The following is a 25,171-nucleotide window of genomic DNA, read 5'->3' as shown; positions in this document are numbered from 1 at the left end:
CTCTCTCTCTCTCTCTCTCTCTCTCTCTCTCTCTCTCTCTCTCTCTCTCTCTCTCTCTCTCTCTCCAAATATTCAGAGTTCTGAATCAGAAAATGTACACATTGTGTAAATTGTACACCCCAAACGTACACTTGATTGGATAAACATACGCCGATATTGGATGCAGGACAAACTATAACAAGTCGCGGGAAGAAAAACTATAAGATTTAGTTAATCTCTTTATTTTCTTATATCACGAAAGATTTTTTTACTGAAAGTTTAATTCTGTGAAGAAATCAAAAATGCTCCACAAGTCTGTCGATTGAAACATATCAGTAACTCCATTTTTACCAATAATATTAGAGCGATATTTCCAAGCCGTGCATGTCAGAAAATGACAAATCACGTCAATCTACTTTTCGATGTAAAACTATGAATTGACAACTCGACCATGAGCTAGATTGGAAAGAATGTTTAAAGTAAAACAAGACCTTTTATTATATGCAAAACGTGGGTAATGGAAGTGCAGTTAGTTTGTTGTCTATTTGACCTCACTTTATCAGACTGACCCTGTTTCTTCTTATTGTTCTGACAAAGAACAGTAAATAAAAGGGGTTACGTTTTCTACAAAGACTGGATTACGAGAACGAGCTTTCCTCTCCGAGTCTTCGATATTCGTTGTATCTCCTTGTCAGTCCTCAACTGTTGTCAATTGTTTTCTTTCGCAATATACTTCGGCATTGAAACTTCAAATCAAACTTGATGGGTAAACAACAGATACAATGTAAACACATATCTCAGACTGGAATCGTGGACTTTCGTGCTGTAATTCATTGTTCGTAGGAAGCGTAACTTTCCTACTTCCTCTCTTGTGAGTAATCTGATACTGGGTGAAAGTCGTGTCAGAAACAAAGAACGCTTCTATTGTCCACGCTTTGTAGATAATGAAAGGACAGAAACGTGTTGGATACTATTTTTTTTTATTTTTATTTTTTTTATTATTCACTTTATTTATATAGCGCCTTATCCGAAGTTCAAAGCGCTAAAGGAAGAAAAATGAGCTAAGTTTTCATTTTTGTTTAATTTTTCATTTGTGTGTCCGTCTATTTCAAAGACCACTTGGTCAAAGTTCTAGTCAATATTTCGTTCAGTCAATGATTGAACGATCCATACATTAACTGTTTATAGAGTATAGCAACACGTTTCTGCTTTTGAAGTAGGCCCACTTTTACCGTCAGATCAGACCACAGGGCAGATTTTCTCCAGTGCTGTGACTTGAGTGTAAAATCGGACGATGACGCTGTCGGTGGCTCACTGCCTGTTGCTGGTGTTGGTAGCACTGACCAGAGGCGAGCTGATTCAGAACGGGGGTATGGAGTCCCCTGACCACTGGGAATGCTGGGGCTTCCAGTGTCAGACCACCACTGACCGCCACTCCGGTAGCCACGCTCTGCGGACCTCTGGACGGTGAGTTTGCAGTGGTCACTGTGTGTTTTGTAGAGCACTGACGCGCTACAGTTGTTATGTAGAATGGTAGCAAACTTGGTATTTCGTACGCCGGATACCCGCTAGGTGTTACAATGATACTTGAGCACAGGTGGAAAGCTAAGAAACAAGTGTTTGATCCCGGATTTAATTACTCCGACAGAACAAACAAATTGACGAATCAAAAACCCAAAACTAACAAAACAACTCTGACGGACAGCTTGTGTAGGAAATAAGTGAGTATGTATCGATAGAACATTGGGCGTCAGAGTTCGATTTAAACTCATATTTAGGCGGCTGACCAAGACTACAAAATAGTGCATGTTTGTGTGCGTTCAATCGTAACAAAATAATAATAAAAGGAATTCTAATTAAATTCATCGACACATAAATGACACAGATCTTGACAGTCATGGTTACTATAGATCTCAATCTGTGTAAAACGCCATAATAAGTCAAAAATGCAAGTAACTTATTATGTTCATGGGTCACGTCATACCGTCTATGGCACTTCCCTTTCCTAACTCAGAAAGCAATCCTAATAGTTCTATGTAGAAGACCTCACAGCAAGATCTGTGCTACAACTTCATCTAAACACTCAGTCGCTACAGCTGGCAGAAGTGTGTAATCTTGCTGTGCTCTGTTTTCCCCCCACCAGGACTCAGTACTTCATGGGCCCCTCACAGATCGTCCCGGTCAAGACTGGACATATCTACACGTTCAGCGCGTGGGTCAAGCTGCTCAATGACCATGACGGACAGTCCCTCGAGGTGGAGGCGGCATACACTTATCCTGGTCAGTAAGGGGTCATTCTGAATCACATTTAATGAGATACGACTTCGATTGAACACACTAAGAACTCTCTTCTTCACCCTCCCCATCTGGAAAAAAAACCTTGCGCCAAAAGCCAAGCAAACATCGAGAAAGCGTGGTAAATGCAAATAATGGTGACACGTTACATTTTGTCTCTACTTATGTATTTCGGCCGAGGAAATGACAAAGAATTTCCAGAATGAAGTTTGTCTTGATGACTTCATTATATCAGCAGAATGATGAAACATGCTCGTGAGGTCACCGCAAGACCGTGCATGTGTCGCTACCGGAGGTCATTAACAGGACTTTCCCGCTCCAGCAAAAACAAACAAACCTGTCTCAAATCACCCCAAGTATTCATAACATGTTTTCGTGTTGTTTTGCTTTGTTTTCGGAATTATGACATTCCACGCGAAAGATACTTAAGACGCTTGGGAGAATGGTCAATTATTCAAAAATCAAGCGGCTGTAAGTGTAATATGCGATTATATCGGCGTGTCACATCTGTAACTCTGCTTGCTCCCCTTTCTTTGACCCTGATAGCAATATTTCTTCTTCTTCTTCTGTGTTCATGGGCTGAAACTCCCACGTACACTCGTGTTTTTGCACGAATGGGTTTTACGTGTATGAGCGTTTTTACCCTGCCATTCAGGCAGCCATACACCGCTTCGGAGGAAGCATGCTGGGTATATTCGTGTTTCTATAACCCACCGAACTCTGACATGGATTAGAGGATCTTTTCCGTGCGCACTTGGTCGTGTGCATGCACTAGCACTAGCAGGTCTGCACATAAGTTGACCTGGGAGATCGGAAAAATCTCCACCTTAAACCCACCAGGCGCGGCCGGTATTCGAACCCACGACCTTACGCTTTGGAGGCCGGCGTCTTACCACCCGTCTGCTTGATTCTGAAAAAAAACCCACAGATTCCAGAATCGAGCTGGCGTTTGCTATGATAGTAATACAAACTGGCGTCTGCTCGATTCTGGAATGTGTTTTTGAGTCACTTGAGAAAAAGTGACTCTATGTAATCGGTCAGTGTTAGTCTGTCCGGCCGGCCGGCCGGCCGTCCGGCCGGCCGTCCGTAGACACCACCTTAACGTTGGACTTTTCTCGGAAACTATCAAAGCGATCGGGCTCATATTTTGTTAAGTCGTGACCTCCAATGACCTCTACACTTTAACGATGGTTTCGTTGACCTTTGACCTTTTTCAAGGTCACAGGTCAGCGTCAAAGGAAAAATTAGACATTTTATATCTTTGACAAAGTTCATCGGATGTGATTGAAACTTTGTAGGATTATTCTTTACATCAAAGTATTTACATCTGTAGCCTTTTACGAACGTTATCAGAAAAACAAGGGAGATAACTAGCCTTTTCTGTTCGGCAACACACAACTTAACGTTGGGCTTTTCTCGGAAACTATAAAAGTGACCGGGCTCAAATTTTATGTGAACGTGACTCATTGTGTTGTGAATAGCAATTTCTTCCTGTCCATCTGATGCCTCATATAATATTCAGAACTGCGAAAGTGACTCGATCGAGCGTTTGCTCTTCTTGTTTCATCATCGCTTTCGCTATTGTCTTGTGTATTCGTTCCCAACAGCACTGGAAACAAATGAAGACGAACAATCAAGACGGTTGATAAATCGACAATTGATAAACCAGCAAGATGCTAGCAAACAAATTAGAAAATATACCAAAAAACAACCTTATCAGCTTTTTGGGGTAGGTTTTGTTGGTGAATCGACCACTGATAAACCAGCAAGATGCTAGCAAACAAATGAGAAAATATACCCAAACAAACCCCTTATCAGCTTTTTTTTGGGTAGGCGTTGTTGGTGAATCGACAACTGATAAACCAACAAGATGCTAGCAAACAAGTTAGAAAATATACATAAAAACAACCTTATCAGCTATTTGGGATAGGTTTTGTTGGTTAAATATCAAACATCATAAAGAAGGATTGATTTTGTGAAAGATGAGTGTTCTGGTTACACATATCTTGCAGGCAACGTGATTGAATACAAGAGCATCGCGACACGGAACAACGCCAAGACATCCGATGGGTGGATCCACCTTCAAGGCAGTTTCGTTGTGCCCAGAAGTACGTCATCATTCTTGACTTCATCGTTGATGTCGTCATAATTGTCAACATCGTCATTGTTTGTCACTCACTGTCTCACACCCAGTCATTTTGTTGTTTAAATTTTTACTCTAATGTGATTAATAATTTTTGTTTGGAACTGCCACGTTTAATGTGTCATATAAATGGCATGGCAACATAATAAGAAAGAAGATTATAAGATGTTTGATGGGTTGTTGACAGACCAGCTTAATTTTTTGTCTGTCCGAGGGGGAGCATATCGTCTTTTGTTTTATATTTATTGACCAAGGCCGAAGGCCGCGGTCAATAAATATGAAACAAAAGTCGATATGCCCCCCGAGGACCGACAAAAAAAGCTGGTCTGTCAACAAACCATCAAACATCGTTTTTGTCATTATTTTGGTAGTGAGAAAACAAGTGCACAATCAACCCAGGGAGCCATGCTTTGAAACACGGGTCCCGTGCTGATAACCACTGGCAATCAAAGATGGCGTGTGAAAGTAACTTTCTGTGTTTTTGAGTTCATTAAATGAGTTGGGATGAATATAATAATAATAATAATAATACGAATATTTATAACGCGCACATATCTCACCAACAGACGACTCAAGGCGCACATACACTCATTCACACACACGGAGACTTAAAGTCACTAGCACACACACATCATCAACCATTAAAATATGTACAGTTATTCAGGGTGGGATGGGGTGGGCAGTGTAGAATGCATGGATTATTTGGAAAAAAGGAATGTCTTGAGTGCAGATTTGAATGATTCGAGGGACTGTTGTTGACGGAGGGGGAGAGGTAGTGTGTTCCATTGGCTAGGTGCTTGGAAAGAAAATGAGCGTTGACCTGCTGTTTTGAGTTTGGTGTGGGGGATGTTGAGCTTGAGGGAGTCAGCAGATGATCTGAGTGCTCGTGAAGGGACATAGAGAGAGAGAGAGTTTGAGGATGCACAGTTCTGTAGGTTCATCTCGGTATTCCACCCCCTCGGCTTTCTGTTGTAAATATTAAGCTGAGCACGGTGATCGAATGTGGAAGCTACGTTTGGTCAAAGGTCACAGAAGATTTGCGTCGTGCAGCGAAGGAAAGAATCGCGATCTTGTTTCCGACTCGGTACCTCTTCGTTTTTCATTAGACCTGTCATTCTGCTTGCTCGGCTCAGTTAGATGTTTGCATATCGTGTTGCTATTTTCTTTGCTTTTATTATTATTTCTTACTGGTGCTTCTTTTATCGATACAACGTCTTGTGCACCGGTGAAAATGTGTGTGCCAGGTGTCGTTTTACTTGAACTTGACGGTCGTGTTTCTCCGAACGTCTGTGTATCGAAACACAGATACACGCACTCCATGACTTTGTAAGAAGACATAACATATCGGTAGGTTTCATTTGTTTGTGACGAATTTATTGAAGTAGTTTTGTTTTTTTGTTTACTTTTGCCAGTTTGCCAGTTGGTTTTTGGAACTTTGCAAAGCAGTGTCTTGTCGTCTGTTTAGGTTTGGGGAAACGCCAATGAAAAGAGCCGAAGAATCCTCGATCGTTTCTATTGGGTTTGCTTTTGATTATCCATGTAATAGGGCTTCCTGCAACCATGGTAACCGGGGATTTATTCCCCGGGGAACATGAGATTTATTTCCCAGGTGCCTGTGAATGAAAACTCGTGAAAATGATGACAATTGTATTTATTCCCATATATGCAAATGCTAACAAGTTCAGCATCATAGGACATCACATCCTGACTTCAGGTCAAAATGAGTTCGGCTCATTCTATCCCTGACAGGATGCCTTGGTTTTCCTTGTCTGGCGAGGAAATCGATTTTTTACATATTTAGATCTTTTCGTAATGTGTTATGGATATAAGCAGATTCGCGATCGTCGATAATGATTTTTCATGGTGTTGTGTATCTTTTAAATAACAAAGGAATTGATATGTAAGACAGTTTCAAGCGAGCTGTTTTTCGCGACTGTATTTACTGTGCAAACAACTCTAAATATGGCAAAAGTGTCACGTGATAATCAACCGTTTGGTTTCAGCGCTCGCTGGAGCAGACGATTTTTTCTGACAGTGATGCAACCATATTATTACGGTCTCCTTCCGGCAGCAGTCCCAAAATTTCGACTTGTTTTGACCTTAGAACGATGTCTTTATCATAACTGTGAAGAACAGAACGGAGATCACTGTCGAAGTCGGCCAATCTGCAATCATTTTCGTCTCGCGAACAACATATGGGAGATAATTATTTTGATAGATTCGCGTTGGACTTTAGCGTCCGGTCAGAGAGATAACTGGCGATAGCCGTGGAGCGATGATGATCAGAATGAGGACATAAGTGCACTGGTACATTCAAGCTTTACTGTGCATGTGTCTGCTTGCGTTTGCATCTTTGTCCATGTTTCTGTTTCGGGTTATTTCTCTGTCCACGCGGCAGTATGCATAAGCTTATATATGTTTGTACCTATGGCGCAGCACTGACCAACATGAGAGTGTATTTCCAAAGCGGCCCGTCAACCTCCGCTAACTTTGCTGTGGACGACGTCTCCCTAACGGAAGTGACCAATCACGTGACAACATCCAGCTTAAACGGCGTGATCGACAAAGTGCGCAAGAGTGACATAAAGCTGCAGTAAGTGTGTCAGTAAGCTGTCACTTGTTTGGCATTCGGATCACCAACGTGGGCAGTCTTACGTTACCAGCTTTATTTTATTTCCCAGCATCTTGTTAATTAAAATGGTAAAGTGAATCACTTTGCGTTTCGCTGTGTTGAAGCCTTTTCCAGGTTTGTTGTGTCTGGCTGAAATATGAACAGGCTATAGGTGTATTTAGTGTTGTTGCCATTCTTCTCGTGGTGGTAACTTGTTTCCTGGATGAAATGTGAACAGGCTAGGTGTCTGGGTGGCCGAGTGGTAACGCACTTGCGCTCGGAATCGAGAGGTTGCGTGTTCGACCCTGGGTCGGGCCGCTATTTTCTCCCCCCATTCCTAACCTAGGTGGTGGGTTCAAGTGCTAGTCTTTCGGATAAGACGAAAAACCGAGGTCCCGTGTACACTACATTGGGGTGTGCACGTTAAAGATCCCACGATTGACAAAAGGGTCTTTCCTGGCAAAATAGTATAGACATATATAAAAAATGTCCACCAAATACCCGTGTGACTTGGAATAATAGGCCGTGAAAAGTATATACTCGCCTAACACGCTTGAGATTTACTGGCCGATGTGAATGCGTGATATATTGTGTAAAAAATTCCATCTCACACGGCATATTGTAAACGCCATGAGCCTCCCTCTGGGAGGGTATGTGCGTAGAAATACTCACTAATAAATAAATAAAACATTTAGTGTTGTTGCCATTCTCCTCGCAGGACTGGGAAAACTTCTTTGTGCTATAAAAGCACTTATTTGATGTACGACCTACATTCTTCAAATGAATAATCTACAATTGCAAGTATCATGAGATAATTTAAATATCATCATGGTCTACTTTTAACTATATTTAAGAACAAGTAAACAATTATACTCTTTTAAAGCGTCTCAAAGGCCTGTGCGATTCAACGATAGAATTGATGTGTATCATGTTGATTTCAGCGTTACGACAGCATCGGGAATCAACAAAGCTGACCTGAAGATCCGTGTGAGTTAACAAGAACTTGATAGATTTAATTTGACCTATCACGTTAACAAAACATGACAGCAAAAATCAGGAAAGCATCTCGCAAACCGAATTCGCGAAACAAATAGAAAAGCATAAAAGTCGTTTGGTTGTCAGCAGTCAGTAAAACGGAGAAACGTCTTTCCTATCTCATAACTTAACCGTCGTTTCCACAGAATTACCAAAAATATTCGCGGGAAAGAAAAGATGTGACGCCATAACTGTCTTCTTTAAAGGCCATTTCGGCAACTTTGTCGGGGAAAATCAATCCTTTTTCAACCGTGTCTGGGAATTGAAATGACTAAAAACGTGTGATACACATTTTCTTCGTGAAAGAGAAAACTGTGACTTTGTTTCTTAGATCTTTTAAGGATAAAATTATGTTAGTAGCATAAACGGAACACCGGGTCAAAACTTTGTAAAGTGTATAAGTATATTTCGATGTGTATTATTATTTGATATGGAATTGTGCACAGAATAATGCATTTATGTCTGTTTTTCAGAGGCGCTTATTTTGGCCATACCAATATCCTCATTATTATTCATCTTTGCTTTCCTTTTTAATGACAGGTGGTGCAGACGAAAAAGTCGTTTCCATTCGGCACGGCAGTGAACGCAGGGAAGTACAACTCTAACGCTGGTGGGGGCAAGTACCGAGACTTTATCCACAAACACTTCAACTGGGCTGTGCCGGAGAACGCCCTCAAGTGGCCCGTCATTGAAACCCAAAGAGTAAGGCCAAACAAAATTAGATGTTGGTTTAGGGTAACGTGACCAAAAAGATAGGGTCGGTAGGTCGGGTTTTTTTTTAAACGATTTTAAAGGAGGTATGGTTCGCAAAATGTGCCAAAAGTTTAGGTTTTTTTTATAAATGAAAAAAAAGTTTAAGGGTCGGCGGGAAAAAATAGGGTCGGTCGGGTTACCTAAACCAACATTACCCGCTATTACGAGCTAGTCGTGTGACAGAGAGTTTTCTTGCACACGAGACTGTAGATGTTTCACGACGGCTTTAGCCGGAGTGAAACAGCAGCAGTCGAGTGTGCAAGAAAACTCTCTGTCACACGACTAGCTCGTAATGGCGATTATGTCTCACATGGGGACGAAATAACAGGCACAAAACCAGACTGACAACACAATTGCCTTTTCACACATACCGTACACACGCATGCGCGCAGAAGATAGATCCAATTCGTTTCGTGTCTTTTTCTGGTTGAATGCATTTAAGAAAGTATCAACCAACGTTTCTGAAACTTTCAATGAAAAAAATAAACTTTTTTTGAACCAAACAGCATAACCCAACGAAAGCTAAACACACAAACACACGCGCGCACTAACACAGATTGAATGCAAAGCGCGAACTAACACGGAGAATTTTTGTAGGTCAGGTCGTGGGAAAGTCCACCCGAAATGTTCCACAGGGGAACTGGTTGTGTTTGGATTGTTCTTTTTCTCACAGTGATGTTAATGTTGTTTACTGTGCAGTTTTGAAAGAATATTTTCCGAATTTGGGGCACACTTTCGTCTTTCGGTTCGTTTATCTTGTCGAAGTAACATTCGAGTGTTTCTAAATCCAAACCTTCCATCACCGCTGGTGCAGATTAGACCTGCCTGACTGTCTGCGTGCGTGTTAGAGCTGAAGACGAAGCCTCAATCGCCAAAGCGTCACCCATCTGTAGGTTCTGAGCATCGGATGTACGTTGATACGTGGTAAGATCCGCACGGAACTGTCTATGCAACTTTTCCTAGTCACAGGTGTAAGGTCTATCATTTCTTTGCAATTTCGTCCTCTGTGTACGTAGGAAAGCGTTTCACCATTTTCGGTTTTCGTTGCAGACGACGATAGTGAAAGTAGTACCTATTGTTTTGTTTTGACCTTTCGTATTCAGGGTTCTTCATTGAAGCTTGGTAAAGAGAGCTTGTCGTGTAAGTGAAAAGTTGACGAAGCTTTTGAAAACAGAAATAGAATGAAGAAGAAAATGTGGCTTTCAGTTAGGCCAAAAAAAATGATAGGTGTGGTTACGGTAACATAGCCAAAAAAAATAGGGTAGGTAGGTAGGCAATCACTTTTTTTTTTTTTTAACTTTTTTTTCTAATGTGTACAAATTAAACCTACTTGACAGGGAAATAAGTGTGCGACTCGGGCGCTTTCGCTTTCATTGCGTTTTTTGCACTCGTTTTTTTTTTTTGTTGGACAAATGTAATAAAAAGTTATAGGATCGGCCCCTAAAAATAGGGTAGGTCGGGTTACCGTAACCACACCTATTTTTTTTTTAGGCCTTATATACATTAGAACGGGGTTGGTGTTATTCTTTTACCGTCAAACACTTAGTACACAGATAAAACGTGATTGACTGACCAAGGCCTGTTGGCACACTATTCAGAATGCACAACAAAATGTAACAACGCTTTGATACCCATTTTTCTACGTTCGTGATCACTTGAAATGAATACTGAAAACATAAGTGTTTAAGGTAGTGACTGAATGTATGTAAAGGTAAAACATTTCAGAAATAAATGCATAATCAAAATAATTGATTTCGACATCAAAGCGTGTAACATACAATCTTGCACACGTTTGCTTTAGTAGTGGCAAAGAAGGAATGCGTGTGACATATATTTTTGTTTGGCCTGAGATGGGCTATATACCGCCCTAACATATTTTTTTTCTAAATCAACACCTGTATGTCATTTCCCTTGACCGGAGCCGTCTTCTTCGTCTTACTTGGACATGCGTGAATACTTAACATGCAGCTGGCAAACAGTAAGCATATGTGCAGAATGCGGTTAGCAAAGACAAACTGGATACATTGCACGATGACAAGTTCACAAAAACAGAGCGCGAAAGCATTTACCACAGCTGCACTGCTCTCTTGGCACAGAACTATTGTCCAACCCCTTGTTTCCAGGGTCACAAGAACTACCAGCCAGCTCTCGATATGATCCACGGCCTGAAGAGTCACGGGTAAGCCGAGTATGTTTGATGTCTTCAAAGTTCAAATATTTAGTAAGTTCGAACTGTATGAGATCCAGAACAAGCCGCTATGCTCTGACGTCAATGAAAAAGTACAGGTTACCATACTGGTCCATGGCTTTAATGTGTCCCACCTGTGAAGCAGTAGTACCACAAGACTATTCTAAAGTGTAATTGCGCTGGGACATGTTACCTACAAGGACACACAACACCCGCTGTAAATCCAGTATATCCTTCTTCTTCCACAGTATCGACCGTACCAAAGTTTAGCAGAGTAATCAAAGTCAGATTCAGCATTGAACTAAACACCGCTCATTTGATAGAATTATTCGTTCTGCGGCATACACATCATATTCATTCCTGTACAAGGAAAGATAAAACGGACAATGATGGAGTCTTCAGATAAAAAAAAACCCAGAGGGATCGAGAGGATCAAAGACGACCATCCTATTTTGCTTTCAATGTACACATTCTCACCTGGAGGTAATTGCTCAAGCAACATGTTAATTTCTCCCAGGATCAAAGACGGCCATCCTATTTTGCTTTGAATGTACACATTCTCATCTGGAGGTAACTGCTCAAGCAACGTTAATTTCTCTCAGGATCAAAGTGCGCGGTCACAACCTGGTGTGGTCAGTGCCGATCCGGGTCCAGGGCTGGCTCAAGGCGCTGTCCGGCAACGAGCTGAGGACAGAGGTCAAGCAACACATAGAAGAGACCATGACCAAGACACGCGGGCTGTGAGTGTTCTTTTCGCTGCTAAGCTATAGGTATGCAAGCACATTGGGGGTGGGGAGGGGGGGGGGGGGTTATTGGTGTCATAACTAAGCTCAGTATATTTGAGAAAGCTATGATTTGCGGGCACAACAGAAAAACTTCTTGGTAAATAGCTTTACTTTGCACGCTATATAATTTGTAACTTAAACGAGTACTGACCTTGGGAAGACGAAGTTTGAGTGGAATTCCATGAATGTAGTTTACCGGAACGGAAGGATATGTGAGAGAGCGCATGTCCGGAAGAGCCATATTTTAACGCACAGATCATCTAGTTTGTTGTCAAAAAGAATAAACAACTGATGATCTGAAAATTAACAAGTTTGGAAAAACATTTTCATATATTCTTGGGCGGGTAACTTAGGCTAGGGAAGGGCACATATCCTTCCGTTCCGGTAAACTACATTCATGGAATCCCACTCAAACTTCGTCTTCCCAAGGTCAGTACTCGTTTAAGTTACAAATTCCATTTCACGTAGTTTAGCCGAAACTACAGGAAATGTGAGACTTCAAAGTATGTTTTTTCAAACGTTTCTCACAGTCATACCTCATTTTCTCACTTTCACATCAAAATCCCTAAGACCACACCATCAACTTTGTTTTTAGTGCATTATGCCTTTTTTATTTTCAACATTTTCCAGTGCATTATCTATGCCTGGGTTTTAAGTGCATTATCTATGCATCTTTGATTATTCAAAAACATGTTACAGTGCATTATCTATGCATTGTTTCAGTTATGAAGACTTTCGCCACAGTGATAATAATAGTCTTACTGCTTTCCTAGCAGTCTACCATTGTCTTCTTCAGTGAAGTGCCTACTTGTAGTTCTTACAACTTGACCTGCCCATGAATTTCCACATGGTACTCTGAACTTTTTGGCTTTCTGCTCTTTGCGAATCATCGACTATTGGTCGATTGTAAAATCGCTGGAAAGTTTTAGCATTCGACCAGCCTGCTGATTTTAATATGTCATCAATACATACACCAGTTTTTAACATAGCTGATGAGGAAGCACTTCTAAAGCTATGAGCAGTGAACCCTTGGACACCAGCTGACCCCAAAACCTCTTTCATCCAACGAGCTATCGAATCCTTCGATGCTGGCCCATGTGGCCGTCCATAACACAAAATAAGTTTGTCACAGTCTCCCCGCACCACTGCAGTCCTTGCAATGTATTCTTTTAAACAGCTTACAACACACAGTTGTTTTTCCTCCTCATACTTTTGGAGATGTATTGGCGCTTGGTGATAACCAGGTCTACTATGCTTGAGTTTATCAACTACATGAATCTTGCATGATCCCTGATTTAAAAACTGAACACATGATAGTTTCAATAAATGAATTGTCTGCACTCTCTGTGCCGAAACAATCAAAAGTAAAGCACACAATTTTAATGTTATTTCTTTCAAGGAGAGTTTGCTATTGTCCTCACTATTTCTGAAAAAATCCAATAGCACAGCCACATCCCAAGTGTTCTTTTGGCGGGGCAATGGTGTTCTCAGCTGAAACACACCTCTTACAAAACGACATATCAATGGGTGTTCTCCCATTTTCTTGTTGCCATCTGTTTGTACTACAGCAGAAATAGCACTCCTGGCTGTGTTAATAGCACTGTAGCCTAATCCAAGGCTAAACAGCCCAGTCAAAAATTCCAAAACTTGCTTTACAGATGCATGAAATGGATCACAGTTCCGTTCAACACAGAAAACTTTCCACCGTGACAAGTAGCTGGAATACTGTCTGTGTGTCCTTTCCCTCCATGATGCACAGATGATGCTGCAAGCTTGTCCATGAATTCCTTGTGCTTCAACTGCATCCCTGATAACATCACTGCCATCAACTGAAGCTTGCTGTGCAGAGGATGTGGTGTCTGCGCGTGGGCCAGACGTAGAACAGTCCTCCCCTTGGGTAGCAGAAGAGGTTTCCTGACGAGGAGCCGCAATAGTTGAGGATACCAAGTTGCTGTAGGCCAGTCTGGGACTATGACAACCCCTTCTGCGTTGTCCTTCTCCAGTTTGACCAGGACCCTCTGAATCAGGCTGAATGGCGGAAAAGCATAAAAGAACCAGTTAGTCCAACTCATCTTAAATGCATCCACTGCAAACGATTCTGGATCTGGTTGCCAAGACACAAAAGTTGCCAACTGGCGATTTAGTCTTGATGCAAAAAGATCAATTTCAGGTTTTCCAACTAGCTCACAGATTCTTTTGAAAATCTGTCTGTCCAGCATCCATTCTGTATTATCATTGAATTTTCTGGACCGAGCATCAGCTTGTGTATTTAGCTTGCCAGGAATGTGAGCTACTGTCAGCCAAATATTCCTGTCTTTACACCAGATCCAGATTCGTTTTGCTACATCATTACAATCTGCAGAATGTGAACCACCCATTTTTTCAATGTATGACACCGCACATGAGTTGTCTGTCAGCACTTTGATATGTTTACCATCAATATCCTTACTAAAGCTTTTCAGAGCATGCTCAATCGCCATCAGCTCTAGAACATTGATATTGTTGTTTCTTTCTAAAACAGACCAACGGCCACCTGTTTGCTTTGGGTGGCAAACTGCACCCCAACCCAAAGTGGAGGCATCTGTTGTTATTACCATTTCAGGTTCAGATCTTTCTATGGGGAAAAAAGCTGAATCTATGTTCTGTAGCCACCAGTCTAGCTCTTCTTCAGCTTCTTTTGATATAACTACCAATGCATCAAAATCCCCTTTTTTCACTTTCAATGCTTCAACCTTAACCTTATCGAGTTGTCTATAGAACAACTGACCCCAAAGCACAGCTGGGAATGAAGCAACAAGCTGACCAATTACTTGCGCTAGCTCCCGAATGGTAATCCTTTTCCTGTTTTTTACACTTCTGCAAGTATTTTTCAGTTTCTGAATTTTCTCTTCAGTCAGACAGACAGACATATTTTCTGAATCTAGCCAAAACCCCAGATACTTTATCTTTTTGAGTGGAGTAAGTTCTGACTTTTCTTCATGGATGATAAATCCAAGGGCTTCAAACAAGTGTACTGTTTCCTGAACATTCTGCAGACAACTCTCATAAGTTTGTCCCTGAAGATAGCAATCATCAATGAATGATGCTGACAAAAAGACCCTTTTTCTCAGACAAGCATACACTGGTTTCAGTAACTTAGTGAAATATCTTGGGCAGTTACACAACCCGTTTGGGAAGCAGGTGTATTCATACAACTGTTCTCTCCAAATGAATTTCAAAAATTTCCTGAAATCTGGCTTGATTGAGACAGAATAATATGCATGCCTCAAGTCAACTGAAGCCATGTAACACCCTTTTTTCATAAGCCGTACAGCTGACGTCAGATTTTCCATTTTGAAGTGCTCATACGTCACTGACTGATTAAACTCTTTCAGGTTTAGAATCATTCGATATGTTCCATCTGGTTTCATCACCAGGAATACAGGGGATATTATTTCTCCATCTTCACTTTCACATTTTTCGATTACTTTCATTTTCAGTAACTTCTGAACTTCATTGTCCATCTCAGAAAATTGATAACCTTTGATTTGAGTTGTAGGCACTTTTCCTACTTCTAATTCTGATAAATCCCTCAGTGGAATTTCAGCCCCTGTCACCATTTTCAAAATAAACGGATCTGATGTCAGCTTTCTCCATTCTTCAATAAAGTATTGTATTCTACCCGCCATAAATGGTATCTGAACACTTTTGTTTATTGGATAGCGTACCTTACCGGTCAGGTCTGGCTGTGCATCCTCATTTATGCCGATTTGAATGCCGTGTTGTTCTGCCCTCGGAAGCTTCTCCCCCGGTAGCGTGGATAGTAACCTCTTGCTCGGCCGCGTGTCCAGCCTCGGCCTCTTCTCTGGTCGTAGTCCCAGTTTTTTGTCCTGCCTCCTCTGAATGGAAAAAACTTCTCTCCCCTTGATGACCGAGTGATTGCCATGCCAAGCTTGGACGACGAATCAATGGAGGCGAACACAGATCGCAAATCATCCCCAATCAGTTCTGTTGTCACTGGGATTTCTGAAGAAACGAGTTTCTTGTATTTCTTGTTGAATTGCGGTGCGGACATAATCGACACTCTTCTGTCCATTGACATTTCGTGAGTCGCTTTGAGAATGAGCCCCATTGAATCGGTCAGAGATTTCATTTGTTTTTTCACATCAATGTTTGTTTTCCCAACACACTCGTTCGCTGCACACACAAGAGCGTTCACTGCTGTAAGCAAAATGTGTTGGATTCTTTGAGTACGCAAATCTGCACTTTTCTGGTTATGGTCCATTGTGTCCCACACTTCATGGTTCACTCGAGGAACTTTTAGTTCGACGTTTTTCGGGCGCTTGTGTTCCGAAATCTTGTCTTTCATTTTTGCTTCGTTCATTTTGCCTTTTGCCATCATGTTGACTATTTTGGCTAGCTGTTCCGAAATATCATCGCCAAGCTCCTCATCAGCCTCATAATCTTGCTGAATCCCTGTCAGTGTGTCACTTTCAGCATTTTCATCACTGCGATTCTCTGTCTGATCGCCACAAGATCTCACACGAGTAAGATTTTCAATTTGGTAGTCCAAATCTTCATCAGAATTGTCCACCAAAAAAGATACGGTACTGTCTTCTTCTCTGCGTCTTTTCTTCTTCAAAGGGGAACTACTCCGAAGTTGAACACATTCTGAATCTTCGTTTTCCACAATTTCCCCTTCTTCTGCATCCCATTTCTTTAGTGCACGCAGGATTCGTTCATTCTGCTTTTTCATGTCATCCCAATCCTTTGTCGGTAATTGTACTACCTCGGGTCGAGGTTTTTCTTTTTGTTTCACTTTTGTGATTTCAACCATGTTTTTCTGGGGTCTCTGTGAGCATGGAGGGGAAGAGTCTTCACCCTCGGAATCGGATTTGAGCAAGTTTTCTTCGCTCTCCATTCCAAATTCTTTGAAAGAACAACGCAGCAAGGTTCGCGGAATCGAAAGATGTACTTTGAGACCGAAATATTCGATCGTAAACCAAGATGAATCACGATAAACAACCGAAAAAAGCGGAGCATCGGTTTCAGACGTGCGCTAATGGCGCCGGAAATACGGATATGGCTCTTCCGGACATGCGCTCTCTCACATTTCCTGTAGTTTCGGCTAAACTACGTGAAATGGAATACAAGATGCGGATACAGGTAGGACCAAAGCACTGTTATTTTTTGCCTTTATTCAAGAAAAATGAGTGACTCTCAAATGCCTTCCCACAAGTGCCAAGACCCTTCAGTGTGCACAAAGGAAACCATTTTGCTTCATGTGAAAGTGACCACCAAAAATACTCTCACTTCTAAGTGATAGGGCTGTGCGAGTCGTGTACAACTTTGGTCGTATTCACGAGATTTGTCTGCCCTTTTTCAACAGCCTGGAGCACTGGGACGTGAACAACGAGAACCTGCACGGCACGTGGTACCAGGACACACTGCACGACCCTGACTATGACCTGGAACTATTCCGCGAAGCTCACCATGCTGACCCCAACGTCAAGCTCTTCCTCAACGACTACAGCGTTGTGGCCATCGAAGCCTCGACTCACGTATGTTCACCGTTGACCGTGATCTCGTCCAGTTGTATGCACACCGAGCCAGTTAAGGGTTTTGACTCTGTCCAGAAAATGTCAGGGGGAAAACGTCTTCATTCATTGCAGAGCAGATACATGGCTTGCAATGCCGACTCATAGGTACGCCATCTTGAAAGCAAGCAAGATTCTGAACTTAAATGATTTTGCCAAAAAGAGGAAGTTATGGTTTTAAATAGAGAGATTGCACCAACGTGCCTATAAGCGTTTAGTGGAAACTTCGTTAACTTTGCTTAGAGAATGTACGTTAAACTGGGAGTGTGTTCATTCTCGGATATAATGTGGCTTTGTCTCTTAACAATACCCCACCCCCACCCTCCTTCCATCGTAAAGAAGCGTATTGGTTTTAGTGTCTATCTGTCTGTCTGTTTGTCTGTCCTTTTGTCTACACTCAGATCTCTTAATGTTTATGGGAAGATTGATTGAAATTTGGTGTGTAGCTTGGTAAGGGTAAACGCACGGTCGAGGGAACATTTTACGTTTCCGGTATTCGCCGAGGATAATTATTGTAGTAACTGTTTAGTCCAAATTAAGTGCAATAACCTTCCTGTTTTGAGGGAATTGTGTCCCCTGAATAAAATGCAAAGCAACAAAGCAACCTACGGAGGTGGTCCTAGACCGAGATGCAGGAGAAAGTAACCAACCGGGTGGGAGTCAGCCGAGGTGTTGGATTGGTTGAAACTGAGATTTGGTGTGATTTCAACAAATCAGACGCCGCGGTTTGTTCTCTTTCGTTTGGGTGGCACCGACTTTCGGTCGTCCATCTCAGGCCTGACCTTTCTCTGTACCAGGACTACCTGGTGCAAGGCCAGAGGTTCAAAGCAGCCAACGTGGGGCTGTACGGAATGGGGGTGCAGTGTCACTTTGGTAACGAAGTGGACCCTGACGCCACGCTCATCAAGGTTAGATGACTGTCTGTCTGTCTGTCTGTCTGTCGGTCTGTCGGTCTATCTGTCTGTGCCTATGTCTATCTCCCTCTCTGTCTCTCTGTCTCTGTCTCTCTCTCTCTCTCTCTCTCTCTCTCTCTCTCTCTCTCTCTCTCTCTCTCTCTCTCTCTCTCAAAATTCGTCCACTTTGCCAGACCCCTCCTCCTCCCACCCAAGTGTTCAGATCAATTGTATCCCTTTAACTTTTCCATCCTATCTACACAATCGTTTAGCCTACTCTTTCCTCGCTAATAGCAGTATGTACAGAGGGCACTTTGCCTTTTAACTCTTTTTCTGATGATAAATGTTTTAACGCCCTCACGGTTAAACCATTAAGGGCATGTTCCCTTAACTCTTTCCTTTCCAGCAACGTCTGGACATACTGGCGCAGGTCGGGGTGCCCATCTGGGTGACAGAACTGGACGTCATGTCAGCGGACGAGAACAGGAGGGCGGACTTCTACGAGCACGCGCTGAGAGCTCTTTACGGGCACCCCGCTGTGGAGGGCATCTTGATGTGGGGATTCTGGGACCAGTCTCACTGGAGGGGAGAGAAGGCGGCTCTGGTCAAGGGAAATGACCTGCAGGTAATGGTTTAGAAAAGTCCGCAGTTACTGGCCTTGGCGTTGTTTTGGTAGAAATGTTCAACGGTATACGATGCATGCACGATGATCGAATACTGCTCTTAGTCTCATACGGTATCACTGCACGTAATAGTGTTACACGAAGGATGCCATCATGTGTCATTTTGTTGTGTTACGCGATCGTCTACAGTTATCACAAATTTGAAGTGAAGTATTACTTCGTAACTCTGTGTAATCAGTGGATGTGTCTGTGTCGGTGCTATTGCGTTTCTTCTTAGTCGTGAAAACAGCAGAGTATCAAATCTAATAAAAAGTAATGCCGTTGGTTTGCTCTCTGCCTGTTTCAATGCATAACTCTGAGCGTTTTACAAGACAATACGAGAAAACATACAAACGTATACAAAACACGGAGTCAAACGGCGCGCGGCAGATGGAGTTCTAGTTTCTCGTGCTGGTAACGCTAAATTTAGTTCTGTGGCCTTCTACTATAACAAGGCTTGGTCTCCTGGAGAAGTATGTTCGGCTTTAAACAAAATAGCGCTAACCTTCATAAACAACATTCGTCCTTTCAGCTGACAGCGGCAGGGCGCCGTGTCCTTGACCTTTACGAGAACGAGTGGATGACGGACATGACGCACGTGGTGTCCCAGGGCGACACGTGGACTGTGCGTGGTTTCCATGGCGACTACGAAGTCCACGTCATCTACCAGGGGAGGGAACTCAGCAGCCTGAAGCAGACGTTCACTCTGGGAAAAGGGTCCCACGCCGTTAATATCAATGTACACACATGACGCAAAACGGTAGTGTAAGGAAATCGGAATTAAAGCCTTAAATACAGTTTTGTCTGGGTTTGAGTTCAGTTGCAATGAAACAGTGTGACGGATGTCTGGCTGTCTGTTGGTGGGTGGGCTGCTTGCCTGCTTGCTTGCTTGCTTGCTTGTTTGGTTCAGTTTCTGAGCTTCTGACTTATCCGTACCAGGTCAGATAGAGCCATATGAGTAGGTACGGATATATCTGTAACTGGGAGACGCAGAGGTCAGGATTTAATTGATGACTTTTTGTTTCGATTCTAAAAATCTCTTGTTTCTACAAATACAAGCCAAAACATACAATTCCTTCTCCTGTATGGACGGAAGTTGGCTATGCAGATCAAAACGGGTTTATTTTGTTTCAAATAACAACGATGTCTCCGTTCCATTGTCTACTGCCTTGCTTTGACCTGGTTTCCATATTCTTATCTGTAATCAAACAAAACAGCAATTTAAGTTCAGAAAAAGAAGAAAGAAAAAGAAATGTGGGCTACCACGCCTGCCCATTGTTCTTTCCAATTTAGGTGAACAAAGCATGACTTAATTTGCATTCATAATTGACATTTTCGAGCGCCTCGAACAAAGTTGAAAATGAGGAATTAAACATCGCTTAATTGGCTGCAGCAGAACTTTATGTTTATTTCCTGTCAGGTTGTATACTACAAAAACATACAGCAAATTGTTTACGAAACACATTTCTAAGTTCTGATTGAAGGTTTGTTTTGTTTTATAGTTGTTTTTGTTTTGTTTGTTTGTTTGTTTAATAATTGTTTGCCTGTAAGTCCATTCACCCTTCCCACCACCCCTCTCACCAACCCTTTCCCGCTAGCATTTCCAAAATGGCCTTTCTGTATATCATGTGGGTTTTTTGCCAATAGAATACAGGGTACTAATCCAGGTATCATCTCAGTCATTGTATTAGGACGTTTCTTGATCAGAAGACGTTGTTGTTGTTGTTGTTGTTGTTGTTGTTGTTGTTGTAGGATATATGTCCCCGAGGAACTAAATGTATGAACGGATAGAGGCAAAAATAGGGTCAGTCAGGTTACGTCAAACACATAATTATTTAGTTTTGGGCAATTTACATATGAGCAAAGCAAAACACAAAATTGTTTGGGAAAAAAACCATTTCTTCTGTTTGACCATGAGGGCTTCGAAAGCTCCATCTAGGTTATCGGGCTAAACTTCCATTCACAGATGTGTATACATGCAGTTATAGCCAAGATTCTCGAAGCTCCAAGAAAAACTAGCCGTGTTTGTGAAGCATGCTGTTTACAGCTTGCTACCAACATTTGAAGGTCAACCTGGCAGCACAGGGATATTCCCTAGCTTTTGGTACTTTGACGATGTCTGAACCTTTATCGTTTATCTCAAAGGGATGATACCGAAAACAAACAAAAAGGCCCTCAGATCGCTTCCAAAACTTTTACCATAAGATTCCGCGTTACAAATAAGGTTATCGCGCAGGAGGGCAGCTTTTACTTTTGAAAAAGCTCAATTAACTGTAGTAACTTATGCACAGACAGAGCACTCTTTGTTTGGTTACTTCCACTGAGTTACTTCCCTTGTTTGTGCACGTGATGCTGGTTACTAGGCCGCGGCGTCATAGACGGCGCTGGCCGTCTTGATGCCCGATGGCGCTTTGGACTACTTTTTGTTTCCAACGCGGAAAAGAAGCAGAGCCCTGGAGCGCGTTTAAACACTTTGATGTTATTAATAACTGCACTTGTGGTATGCTTTCGAGCAAATCGTGCCGTGTGTGTCTTTACAGAATAAGATACAGCGGAATCCCCAGATTCGTCAAATTCGCCAGAAATTCCCCCAAACGGTCAGATAGATAGTATCCCTTTAATCTTTGCAGATACTCAACAAGGGCGTGCGTGACACTCAAACCAGGCCACCATCAAACAAAGAGAAAGAGAAATGGTAAAGCAGCGTAAAGACCGTGTGCACTTTTTGACGCACTAAAACAAAGTCGCTTGATCCAATCTGCATTTACCTCTCTCTGTCACTGTCTCTGTCCCCGTCCCTGTCCCTGTCTCTCTCTCTCTCTCTCTCTCTGAGTCTCTCTTTCTCTCTCTCTCTCTCTCTCTCTCTCTCTCTCTCTCTCTCTCTCTCTCTCTCTCTCTCTCTCTCTCCCTGACCTAGAACACAAAGACATTGAATGCATGTGGCTAGAGTTTAAACTAAAGGAAACAGCCCCTTCTACTCTTGTTTGTTTTCTTTACAGAAACCCTTCTGCCATTGGTGACTGGTACGATGACCTTATCGAGATGATAGATACAGTGTATAAATGTAAACCTCACGCAGACATCCTGTTACTCGGGGACTTTAATATTGACTTATTAAAACCTCAGTCTCGATGGGATGGGATTGTATCATCACTAGGTTTCAAGCAGCTTATAACTTTACCTACTAGAGTCACAGAAACTTCATCTACTTTGATCACATCTACTCAAACAACCACTCCTCAGTACTAAATGCTTCACTCGCAGATCTTAGCATTAGTGATCATTCTCCAATATTCTGTACTAAAACCACTAAAATGCCAAAATCAAATCATAAAGGTCACACAGTCATATCTTTTCGATCCTTTAAAAATTTTGATCGTGATTCCTTCCTATCCGATCTAAACGTAGCACGATTTGACCAAGTTTTCAACCACACGGTCCCTGATCAAGCATTAGAATGTTGGTATGACACCCTATTTCATATAATAAACAAGCACGCACCTATAAAGAAAATGAGAGTAAAACATCCTAAACTTCCACCCTGGATGTCCAATAAAATAACTGAAGCCATGGATCAGCGTGACCTGTTAAAAAAAGCTAAACAATTCCAAGATTATAAAACAGCTAGAAATAGGTTAAAAAACATGGTTCGTGACTCAAAGAAAGCTTACTTTAATAAACTCGTTGAGAATAACCGGGATATCTCGCAGATCTGGCGTGCACTAAATTCACTCATCAGAGGTTCCACCTCTAACTCCACCCAGATCCCCCGTCACTTAACGCCAGACATCTTTAACTCTCACTTTTCGTCTGTAGCTACCTCTCTTAGCAACCCTGACAATGCCTCTCCCAACAACTCTGACAATCTATCCCTCTACTGCAAACAAAAGACGGCGAATAAAGCACCCTTTCAAATCCCACCCATTGCAGTGAACGAATTAGGACGACTGATTTCACAACTTCAGAACAAACAATCTTCAGGACCTGATGAAATCAGCAACCACTTATTAAAACTCTCCCTTCCTTACACAGTTGACTCTCTCACATATATCTTCAATCTCTGCATACAGCGCCATACCTTTCCGCAAGCACTAAAGAAAGCTAAAGTTATTCCTCTCCCCAAATCCAAAAACACTTCTGATGTTAGCAACTACCGCCCTATTTCCTTACTCTCAGTACTATCAAAGCTTCTTGAAAGACATATTCACATTAATCTCACAAAATACATGGACCGTTTGGCCCTTTTCCACCCCTTGCAGTCTGGTTTCCGCAGTAACCACTCATGTTCTACTGCGCTCTCGCTTTTGACAGACAAATGTCTGTCAGCCATAAATTCCTCCGAGCTCTCTGGGGTCGTATACTTAGATTTTTCTAAGGCCTTTGACCTCGTTGATCATAAAATTCTCCTCAACAAATTATCACTATATCTCAACGGATCTGACTCTCTGTCTTTCTTTCAGTCTTTTCTTGAAAACCGATCGCAACAAGTCTATGTACATGGTGCGTACTCAAGAGAGGAGTCCGTGTTATATGGAGTACCCCAGGGCTCTGTCTTAGGTCCTATTCTTTTCTGCATTTACGTTAATGACCTTCCACTTCACTTCTCTGACAACTCAGTAGAATGCCACATGCTCGCTGATGACACAACACTACGGACACAAAATAGACGCCTTGACAATATTCAACAATCTCTTCAGCACACCCTTAGAGACATCTCACAATGGTGCTCTGAAAACAACATGGTCCTAAACCCTCTGAAATCTAAATCAATGGTAATTACAACACGCCAGAAGCATCAGTTGTTCCCCCTCTCACTAGATCTCACCATCAACGGAAACTCAATAGAAAAGGTTAGCGAACACAAACAGCTAGGCGTGATTATCGATGATAAGCTTAGGTGGCATTCCCACATTGAACATCTGTGTAAACGCGTTTCAAGAAATTTATTCCTACTTTCAAAACTTCAGTCAGTCATAACTTTAGACGCCCGAAAAATGTTCTACAACGCCCACATCAAACCTCACATTGATTATGCCTCTGTCATTTGGGATGGCGGTAGTGATGCATTATTCAAAACTATAAATTCTCGTCATCGAAGGTCAGCTAAACTCATTCTGCCTGACCCATCACTAACTACTGACGCAAAACTGACAGCCCTCAATATACCTCAACTTAAACAACAGCTTTTATTTAATAAATCAGTTTTCATGCACAAGATCCTACGTGACCAAGCACCCGAATATCTAACTCACTTGTTTCAATCAACTCCTTCTCGGTATTCCACCTTCAAGCATAATCTGGCCTGCCCGAAGCCACGTATTGACATATTTAAAACTAGTCTTTCATACTCGGGAGCCTATGTCTGGAACTCCCTACCTACATGCTTAAAATCGATCAGTAACCTTAAAACATTCAAAACACATCTGCAAAAATACATTCAAACATCACTTTAATGTGATGTGCCTGGTTGCTCAAACGTATGTCTGCCTTCTATCCTTCTGAAATGTGCATGTGTGTGTCTTGCGTCAACTTGGTGTGTGTTCTGATAATGTATGGTTGTATTGCCCGTATTGTGATATCTGTATATCACATGTCTGTAAATAATGATCTTATTCTTATATTACTATTATTGCGTGTGTCTGCGTTTTATCATAAAAAGTTTGTTCCTATGTATTCCCATTTCGATTATAACCATTTTGCTTAGATCAGGACTAGCTGTAAGAAAGGTCCTACGGACCTAATGCTATCTTTCCTGTAATAAAGTTCAAAAAGTTCAAAGTTCTCTCTCTCTCTCTCTCTCTCTCCTTCCCCCCTTTTCTATTTATCTCTCTCTCTCTCTCTGTCAATGTTTCCCTCATTCTTTTATGTTCTTATCTACTTGTGGTAAAAGAACTACTGCACTAACAAATATTAATACTGCACAATAAAAAGACAATTGTGTGACATTAATTCCCGCCAGCCGTTTATCCGCTATTCGGACTCAAACATATAAACACAAAGAAAATAGCGAACAGGACAGCTTACGAAATATGACGTCAACTGTAAGGTTGTGGTCAGTGGCCTGTCTGGTTATGCTGACCAGTGGTGAGCTGCTGCAGAACGGAGGGTTCGAATCCCTGGACCACTGGATCTGCTGGGGGGCGGGCATGCAGTGTGAAGTGACCACGTACAAACACGGCGGCTCTCACGCCTTTAAGGCGTCAGGAAGGTCAGTGTACTGATAGAACTACTTGTAAAACAAATTCCCAAGC

General features: G+C 42.0%; 2 protein-coding genes and 1 long non-coding RNA gene across 3 annotated transcripts in view; 1 reads left to right on the top strand and 2 right to left on the bottom strand.

Annotated features, from left to right (window-relative positions):
* LOC138952270 (tryptophan--tRNA ligase, cytoplasmic-like) overlaps positions 1-25,171 on the bottom strand; it is a 306,357-nt gene that overhangs the window by 74,618 nt on the left and 206,568 nt on the right. The gene's annotated exons all lie outside the window — the stretch shown is intronic.
* Positions 1,005-19,718, top strand: LOC138952267 (uncharacterized). The gene is made up of 12 exons (XM_070323897.1): positions 1,005-1,446; positions 2,123-2,259; positions 4,287-4,382; positions 6,854-7,010; positions 7,970-8,015; positions 8,604-8,765; positions 10,940-10,995; positions 11,607-11,744; positions 17,158-17,329; positions 18,163-18,273; positions 18,665-18,883; positions 19,453-19,718. The coding sequence occupies exons 1-12, from the start codon at positions 1,274-1,276 to the stop codon at positions 19,669-19,671; spliced, it is 1,686 nt and encodes a 561-aa protein (XP_070179998.1). The 5' UTR covers positions 1,005-1,273; the 3' UTR covers positions 19,672-19,718.
* On the bottom strand, positions 12,374-15,992 carry LOC138952254 (uncharacterized). Its single transcript, XR_011451335.1, has 2 exons — positions 15,497-15,992; positions 12,374-13,817 (listed from the first exon to the last, which is right to left on the bottom strand). It is a non-coding gene; the product is annotated as an uncharacterized lncRNA (long non-coding RNA).

This window comes from Littorina saxatilis, linkage group LG17 (genome assembly GCF_037325665.1).
Source record: "Littorina saxatilis isolate snail1 linkage group LG17, US_GU_Lsax_2.0, whole genome shotgun sequence".
Taxonomy (NCBI): Eukaryota; Metazoa; Mollusca; class Gastropoda; order Littorinimorpha; family Littorinidae; genus Littorina; species Littorina saxatilis.
This window is presented reverse-complemented; position numbering and strand designations above follow the sequence as displayed.